The following is a 9,170-nucleotide window of genomic DNA, read 5'->3' as shown; positions in this document are numbered from 1 at the left end:
AAGACTTCCAGTTCAACGTCCGCTATAGAGAAATGACCAGAAAAATAACAACATGCTGTAAACGGCAAATCTGTTTTGATAACAAACCAGTGTGTTCATAATTAAGATAATACACTAAAATAATATAGTAAGACACACCAATTTCCAGTTTCACGCAACAAAACAAGTAGATTTGTACAGCTAAACATAGCTGGAAGCAAATGAGACCAAAATAAATACCCATAAAGTTTACAAAAGGCCAAAATTGCCCATTTTTTATTTTTATTTTTTTGAAGGTGGATAATTTATTTGGCCGAGCACCATTCTGATAATTAGAATGACACCACTGACATGCTTTGCTATTTGCATCACTTAACATTCCTTCATTTGAGGTTCTTCAGTCTAGAATATGCCAGTGATGAGTTGTTGTTTTAGCCTGGATCACTTTGAGTAAGGTTTATTTCACCAGTGTGTAGAAGAAAAAAATGAAAAAGCAAAACCACAGTTGAGCTTAAAAGGTGTCATATGAAAATAATAGATAGTACTAAAGCATATTTTCAACCAGATGTTTAAGAAACATGATAAGTTAACATACTTGCTTTTCAGAGAGAGAGAGAGAGAGAGAGAGAGAGAGAGAGAGAGAGAAAGCCAGTTTTAACTACTGACAGTTATTCTGTTTTGAATATGCACTCATGTCAGATTGTTTGTTTTTGTTTTGGTCTTTATTAGATTATATCCTAAAAAGAATCTGCTTCAATCTAAAAATCAGAGGCATGTTCAAATGAAATATTGTCACCTTCCATTGTCAGTGAAGGATCCTCTTCCATGCCCACAATCTGGCAACATGTATGAGTGTTGAGTCTGAGGAGGAGGTAAAAGTTTTGAAACAAGAAGAAAAAATCGTTTGGCAAATGAAAAAAAAAAAAAAAAACGCGGAGGATGAGAGTAAAGGAGAAAAGGGAGGAGGGAAAAAGTAAAAAGAAGCCGAGGGCAGCTGGCAGGAGTGAAGCCTGATATTACAGACCGCTTCTCCAAACCAGATGCTTAGGAACCTAAACCAAAGGCTAAACTTAGAGTAAAGACAAAGAAGAAGAGAAAGAACCTACAGCTTTTACATGAAGGGTGAAAAGAAAGAAAGAGGCATATCTGAGAAAGTTATAATGCTATGAGACTTAAGGATACTATAATGGCCCTGCAAAATGGAATGGGACGTTGATTTTTACAAACATTTTGCATGGCTTAAGAAGGTAAGCATGACCTTTTCTTTTTCACTGGGCTTTTTTTTTTTTTTGCCATTCATGTTCATCTAAATGCTTAATATTGCATTTGAAATACTTAAAAAAAACAACTTAATAATTTTTTCATGAGTGGATGTTTTGTAGGATTAATGGGTTAAGCACCATGTGAGATGCAAAAAGGTACATGCAAAAGCATTTTCATGGTCTATTTAATTGTTGGTTATGGCAGAAGTACTTCTATTAGATATAAATTTAGTATACACAATAAATTTAGTATACCTATTGTGTATCCAGATGTGTAGTGTACAAGTTCACAGTCCTATTAAATTATACCACATTGTGGTAGTCAACTGAATCTGTGGGTGCAGTTAATTCTTGGTGAATCTGTTCAATAATACCTATTGTGAAATGCAGGTGATATTCAATATGTGTTAATGGCATTAAAGGTTTTTGCTGCCTTATGAGTGCCATATTCTGTATGAGGACAAATTGATTACTTTATTTTTTTTTAAGTACGCAACCTGCTTTTCATAAGATGCTCTGCAGCATTCTGTGGGGTTATCCTAAAGCATCTGTTGTATGGTAAGATGCCATGAAATTTACAAATATATAAAATGTCTCATGTAGTTACAGATGTGTATATTCTGTTTAACAGCACATGTGATAGTGTGATATCAGTTGTAGTCAATTGTTTCGTAGACAGAAGTTCATTTAACATGGTTCCCTTTGAAATGGGAACTTCTTCACTAAATCTAATGAGACACTATAAGGAGAATGCCCTAATCATGGCTGGTTTCTGAAGCTTGCGTATAAACACAACAAGAGTATAAGTGGTAACCTGCTAAGGATGGGTGATAAAAAGTTATCGTATTTATGGATGGTACACCTCCATCGATAAGGATAAACAAAATATTTGGTATAGTGCTTGATATAGGTGCGTGCTTTGAGCGACAAGCAGACCACCAAAAAGATGTGACATTACAAGACACAAACATATTCAAATGAGTGTTGTGCATGCCTGCGTTGAGATTGTGAATAAAAAAGGAAGACCTATCAGTGAAGCACAAGACGAGGTAATTATATAAATATCATTGTTGCATTTTATTGTTTTTGTTAGCCTATCAAGTTGAACCTATGAGATGCGCCACTGCTGCATTTTTCATTCAAAAAGTTTGGTTAGGTTTAAATGGAAACCAAGCCATTCACATAGAACATGTTCTGTGCATTTTTGAGACTGACAAATATGACTTTTGCATCCGTATCTCGCACAGGAGATGTAAAGATAGCCATATAAAGTTAAAACAGATTCAACTTTTAGAAAAAAAATCTCAATCAATTGTGGGGGAATTATGCTGTGTTCATGCCATGCCATCCTTAATTCTGAGATGACGTGAGATTCTACTCGGAGCAGAATTATTGTTTTCTATGGAAACACTATCAACACCAAAGCCATCAAGTGCTCCTGAACTCGTAATTACAAATTGTAAGATCGGAATATTTTGAGAGTTGGACCAGATACAGCTGTACCACCTTACTGCCGCCATATTAATTTAGGTACTACTTAGGTGCTACCTCTGAGTCTGAGAACATGGGCAGCACTGAGTAAAACGTCACGTCATTTCGGAATTACGGTAATTGCAAGATACAGTAGCATGAATGCAGCATTATTCCATTCCACTGTGTCTCATATTAACATTTACATTTAGTCATTTAGCAGACACTTTTATCCAGAACAACTTACAAATGAGGACAATAGAAGCAAATATACACACAGACTAACACACACAAAGAAAAACAAGTAGATATAAAAAAAAAAAAAAAAAAAAAAAAAATATATATATATATATATATATATATATATATATATATATATATATATATATATATATATATATATATAAAGATAAACAGATAAAGTATAATTACAATACAATAGAAATTGCTAGAGTTAGAGGGACAAATTAAGATGGAAAATATGTGTTTTTAGTTTAAGTTTAGTCTAAGTGAGTTTAGTAAGTTTGATTTTGTGCTTCTTTAAAGTGGCACAATAATGCATTGTTCACTTACAGAACGCAAGCTTCAAACGTGTAAATAATTCCGAAGTCATGAATTTAGGTAAAGGGGTGCAGACCTAGTGGGGTTTTTTTAGGAAAAAAACTGGTAGCCAGTGCAAATTGATGAAAAGATGTGTGACGTGTGTTTTTTCGGCTAATTAAATATTCATCTTCCAGCTGTATTACGGATTAATTGTAGAGAACAAGAGCTTGAACAAGGAGTTGTGTTGTATGTTCTGAAAGAAAGGGCCTTATATAAAGCCAATCTGCAGGACCGGAGAAATTCAGCTTATTATATTTATATATTACAACTCCAAGGTTTCTAGCTCTTTTATACACATACTGGTCTTTGTATATACACATACTGGTCTTTGTTTAAAAAAGGTTATTATAATTTTTCAATAATTACTGATACTGATTGATATTGAACATTATTTTGTGAATATTTTTATTTTGTATTTTGCCCAGCCCTATAGCCTGTAAAGTATGCCATCAGCTTTTTTGTATTTTGTTACGTAGCAGTGTATGATTATTGTGGAACTCTCAACCAACCATTATAGGAAGTGTGTTCTCCATGTCATAGATATCTGACACCTGTTATTTGCTTTGATGAGATAGCATTCATGTTCAATAATTGAGAGAGCTGATGAAGAAGCTCCCATTTGAAGTTAGCATTTGTTTCTGGCTTTGGACCCTTTATGGCCGAGACATAGCATATGACTGCATAGTATCATCTTGTAGGGGCTGCAGGTCAAGTTGACAGAGGAAATCGAGAGAGGTATGTCTCTCTTTGGTTCTGTCTCCCATTTGAGAATCCCGGAGAGGCATCTCTTGCTGGCAATATCGAGATGGATATGGCCAAATAAGGCATGGATGTTTGCAAGTGAGCTTTTCCATTCTTGCATACAATGACCTGGTGAATGTGGTTTCCCCATTGTGTTTAGGCAGTAAACCTGTAGATCCACTGTGGTTCCATATGGGCACAGTTTTTTTTAGATGAAATGTTTGAAAAAAGTTCTCTCTGGGCCAGTATTCCCGATAGGTGGTGTCTAGCAGTTGGCCCACGAGGAGGGAATGCCATGCTTCAGGCCTGCCAGCAATGTTTTTTTTAGATAAATAAATTGATGATGTACATTCATGCACCATCTTATACTCTTGGACGCACTTGTAGGGTTGTCATGGAAAGATGCAGTGTCTCGTTCCCATTTTTAGGGAACCAAGGTTACATTTGTAACCCAAGAGGCTTTTAAGGATAACCAGGACATTGCAGACAGGCTAGAATTATAAGGAATAAAGGTAAATTATGCAGGGATGTGGACTTCCAGGTTCAATATAAATAAAACTTGTGCCACCTTTATGTAAACAGCTTTTTAATTAATTCTTCTTCATCGCAAATACATCTTAACAACTTTAAATTTTAACAAAATTGCAGTTTCTATGCTTTTAGTTTTTAGTTGAAATCTCTGTATGTCAGTACTGCCATCTTAAAAAGTAGGGGTGTAAATATTCACTTGTTTTCATGATTCAGTTCAGTTATGATTATCATTATCAACTCAGTATCACGATGCGTCACATTCTCAGTATTCCATATTACTGCATGTCTTTTCTTTTCTTTTTTCTTTTTTTTCAGTATTATTGCCATTTGATTATTATTAATGAGATCATAGACAGTAGCAGCTTTAACAGGCTGCATTTACATTAATGCAAAAATCTATTTAAATATATCAGATGTGCTGTCCTGCTCTGAAAACATAACTGACTGTATTTACATTGATTTCATATGAAAGTCTAAGATGCAAGATACGTTTCTTTTCGGGTAACCCTGATCAGGCTTGTTGTATTTCCACTGCCAGTAGTACCCTTACTTGGTATGTGTAGTGTATGCCGGGAAGTAGTGATCAATGATAAACATCAACAATAAGCATTACTTTGCCTCTTTTTGTTAAATGAAATTTTTAATGAACAAAAATTGCCATTATAAAAGTATAGTACAAAGTATAAGTGGCCTTATATAAGAGGAAATAAAGACAAAAGCAAACAGTTCAGTATAAAATATTCTGCAGCGCTGTACTATTGTAAAGTTCAAATCAAATATATAAACATAAAGATAACTTTGAGCTCAGGCAAAACGATATGACCAGGAACAAATAATAGATTCATGAGACCTAGAATGTCTTTTTAATAAAGCCAACCCAAAATTAATTGTATCTCATGTTTAATCACTACAGAGACATTAGAGCCAGCAGCAAATGTCAGAAGGACTAGCCTTGCTAAGGCTGCTCTTGGCGGATACATAATCACTGAGTGCCTGGTAATCGCCTGGAGCTCCAAAATCAGCAGAGCAATTTTTCAAATAGGTGCTATCTTTATAAATATACAGCAGATTTGAGTTTTAAACAATTGTATTCTCACCTGAAAAACTCTTAAAATTACATTTCATGACATATTTAAATTCAATAACAGTTATATTTAGAAAAGTATGCATGTTTGGGCAATGATGTTTCACAAGTCCACAAGAACAGACAAGAACGCAAATTGAGACACTGCTTTTGTATGTCTGAAAATATACAGTTATAAATTACATGGATATAGTTTTTGTTTGTGCACTCTAATGTAAATAAGCCCAACATTCATGGACAGCAAAGCAGAAATAGTGAAGGAGAAGCTTTATCCCCTTGTATCACGCAAAAGTGATGATTCTAGTCAACCAATCAACGTTCTGCAGTGAGTTTAGCTCCACCCTTCTGGTACCTTTTGTTGTGCGGTACCCCAAAGGAAGGGTATCAAAAAGTGGTATGGTATGGTTAGCTTTTATGGTACCATTCACAACTTCTGACAGTGGAAAAATAAATAATCGCGTACCGTACTGTACTGTACCAAACCTTACCGCTCAGTGGAAGCAAGCCAAAAAATCATATCTAAAGTAAAACACAGTGTGTGGAAGCACACACTGTCAAGATATGTCCACATAGCTCACAGTGCAAATTCTGTGCAATGAAGTCTGACGAATCTCTAGCACTCACACGTGCCATTCGTGAAAAAAAAAAAAAAGCTCAGATTTGATTCGGAAATATTCAGAAGCATTCGAACCATTTGAACCGTGTGTATTATCAGTTTGAATGCTAAAAGAAAAGAGGAAGTCAATTAGGACTATAGGAAAAACAAAGGGTATGGAGAAATTAGGAGTTTGGAAACTTCCGGTGACATCAGCAACCAACGATGACCTGATCATCTGAGAAAAACAACAGTATTTGATGACAGACAAATCATAAAAACTGTGAAAATGAACCCTAAAATACATGTCTGTAAAATCATCAACAACCTCCAGAAAGCTGAAGTGATGCTGTGTCAATCTGCAGTCCGCAGGAGAATATGACACAGAATTACAGAGGCTACACAAGATGCAAACCTCTGATTAGCACCAAAAATAGAAAGGCAAGATTCTTCACAAATGTGAGCCAGTAGAGTTTTGAAACTTTGAGTTGGTGGACCAATGAGACAAAGATTAAACCTTTGTCTAAGTGATTGGAAAGCAAAAGTGTGAAGAAAAAAGGGAACTAAAGATGATTCATCTGTAAAACTTGGTGGAGGTGGTGTCATGGCATGGACATGCATGGCTGTCTCTAGAACAGGACCTCTTAATTTTAATGATGACTTAATGTATGATGGCAGTAGCAGAATGAATTTGCAAGGGTACAAAATCATCTCGGCTGCCAATATTCAAGAAAATTCCACCAAACTCATTAGAAAGCACTTCATATTGGATCAGGACAATGACCCAAAACACACTGCTAGTACAGTCGAGGACTTTATCAGAACAAAGAAATGTTAAGTCTGAGATTGCCCAAATCAATCTCCAGATTTAAATCTGATTGAACATTAATTTCACCAGCTGAAGAGGAGACTAAAGACAGAAACTCCCCAAAACAAGCAACAGTTGGAATTGGCTGCATTAAAGGCTGGGGAAAAGCATTTCAAAGTCTAAGACCAAGAGTTTGATATATATATATATAAAATGCTGCTTCGTCTTTATACCCACAAAATGCACACACACATTGTGTTAAAAACATTTGTATATGCCTGTGAACGTGTACAACATTTGATTAAACATCAAAACAATTAAGTTTTCTCAGACTCTAACATTGTTTTATAGAGCAGGTATTCAGATGCAAATCTTGTTTGTAAATTCAATATTTTTTACATCACTGACATATTCCACAGAGTCCTTGAGCTTTAATGCATGGAGATTGTGTACTAAAACCTTATTATCAAAATAAACCTCTTAAGAAATTCCTCTCTAAAACCCTACTTTGGCTGGGTATAGTAAAAGTTTGCCAAAGAGCTGTGACATATTCAATAGAAATAGAATCATACAGGCTATTGAGAAACTATCATCAGCTGGTTACTGTGTTATGTTTCATGATTTATAGTGTTTCATTTTCTTCTCTGTTGATTGTAAACATAACTCTAACTACCTTTGAACCACAGGTCAATGTGCAAGGCTCAGGCAATGGTGAGAGCTACCAGGAGCGACTGTCTCGTCTAGAAGGAGATAAAGAGTCTCTTGTGTTACAGGTAAAACAATTTGTTCATTAAATAGTTTAAACATCAGTGTTTTATGATATTCATGTAGTTATGTTTGAAAAGGAATAACATTGACAGCAAACAAAATGTAACAATAGTTTAATAAATGTCTGTTTTATGAGGAACTTTTGTGAAAACCTTTCAGTTATAGCTTAAAATAATTGAAGAAAACCATAAAGTGTTTCTAGCCAAACCAGTACAATTGTGGTGTTTCACGGGAACAGACAGGGCTTTACGGATTAGTCCTGTTCTGGCTTGTTGGCTTTTTGACAGTAAGTACACGTGGGTGCTTCCTGATCGACTTGATGAATTGATGAGAATATTCCTTTAATTTGTTTGAAACTCTGAATAACTTAATGATTATGTGTATGTTAGTGCTGTCAAATGATTAATCGTGATTAACTACATCCAAAATAAAAGTTTTTGTGTACATAACGTATGTATATGTACTGTGTATATTTATCATGTATATATAAATACACACACACACACACACACAGACACACATACAGTATATATTTAGAAAATATTTACATTTGTATATTTATATTCTTATGTAAAAAAAAAATGAATATATATATATATATATATATATATATATATATATATATATATATATATATATATATATATATATATATATATTGGATGCATTTAATCACGATTGTTAACATTAATTGTTTGACAACACTAGTATATGTACATTTAGTCTAATTCAGAATATAATAATAAGTGTGATTAGACTGTCAGTAGTTTATAATTTACTCTCAGACCAGTGAGCACATTTAGAAGGACAATGGACAAAGATGGTGTACCTCAAATTAAACTTAATTTAAACCTGTTCCTCAGGTGAGTGTGTTGACAGATCAAGTGGAGGCTCAGGGAGAGAAGATCAGAGACCTGGAGAATTCTCTTGGGGAATATCAGCACAAGCTCAACTCCACTGAGGAGATGCTTCAACAGGTAATAGTAATGTTTCTAAAAAAAAAAAAAAAAAAAAAAAACCTTGAAATTATTTTCATTTTCATATTTGTTTTAGAATTTATTCAAACACTGCAGAGTTATTGTAAATCCATCTTCTTTGCAAAGTATAGATTAGACTGTGTTTCAGATTCAAAAAGCAACCTATGCTGATATGTGTTGCGCAAAATTTAAAGAGCACTAAAATATTTACAAAATTACATAATTTGTCATCTGCTTTTTATCCAGCATACATTGCTTCACACTGATTGGGAAAGGCCAGGATTTTTAATATGCTCAATGGGTGTGTAAATGAGCTGTAATGCATTAAAGAGTTTGGGTTTCTGAAGGGAGT

The 9,170-nt window shown here is 34.4% G+C and overlaps 1 protein-coding gene across 2 annotated transcripts in view; it reads left to right on the top strand.

Annotated features, from left to right (window-relative positions):
* Nucleotides 1–970: 970 nt before the first annotated feature.
* Nucleotides 971–9,170, top strand: part of LOC113118545 (liprin-beta-2) — a 37,175-nt gene continuing 28,975 nt past the window's right edge. Inside the window, exons 1-3 of one of the 2 annotated variants that reach the window (XM_026287796.1) lie at nt 971–1,226; nt 7,760–7,846; nt 8,705–8,818. In XM_026287796.1, coding sequence (XP_026143581.1) covers nt 1,179–1,226; nt 7,760–7,846; nt 8,705–8,818 — 249 coding nt within the window. In that variant the 5' untranslated portion in view covers nt 971–1,178. Of the gene's footprint in view, nt 1,227–7,675; nt 7,847–8,704; nt 8,819–9,170 lie in introns of those variants that run through there. The other variant, XM_026287797.1, reaches the window with a different exon arrangement.

The sequence above is a fragment of the Carassius auratus genome, chromosome 18 (genome assembly GCF_003368295.1).
Source record: "Carassius auratus strain Wakin chromosome 18, ASM336829v1, whole genome shotgun sequence".
NCBI lineage: Eukaryota > Metazoa > Chordata > Actinopteri > Cypriniformes > Cyprinidae > Carassius > Carassius auratus.
This window is presented reverse-complemented; position numbering and strand designations above follow the sequence as displayed.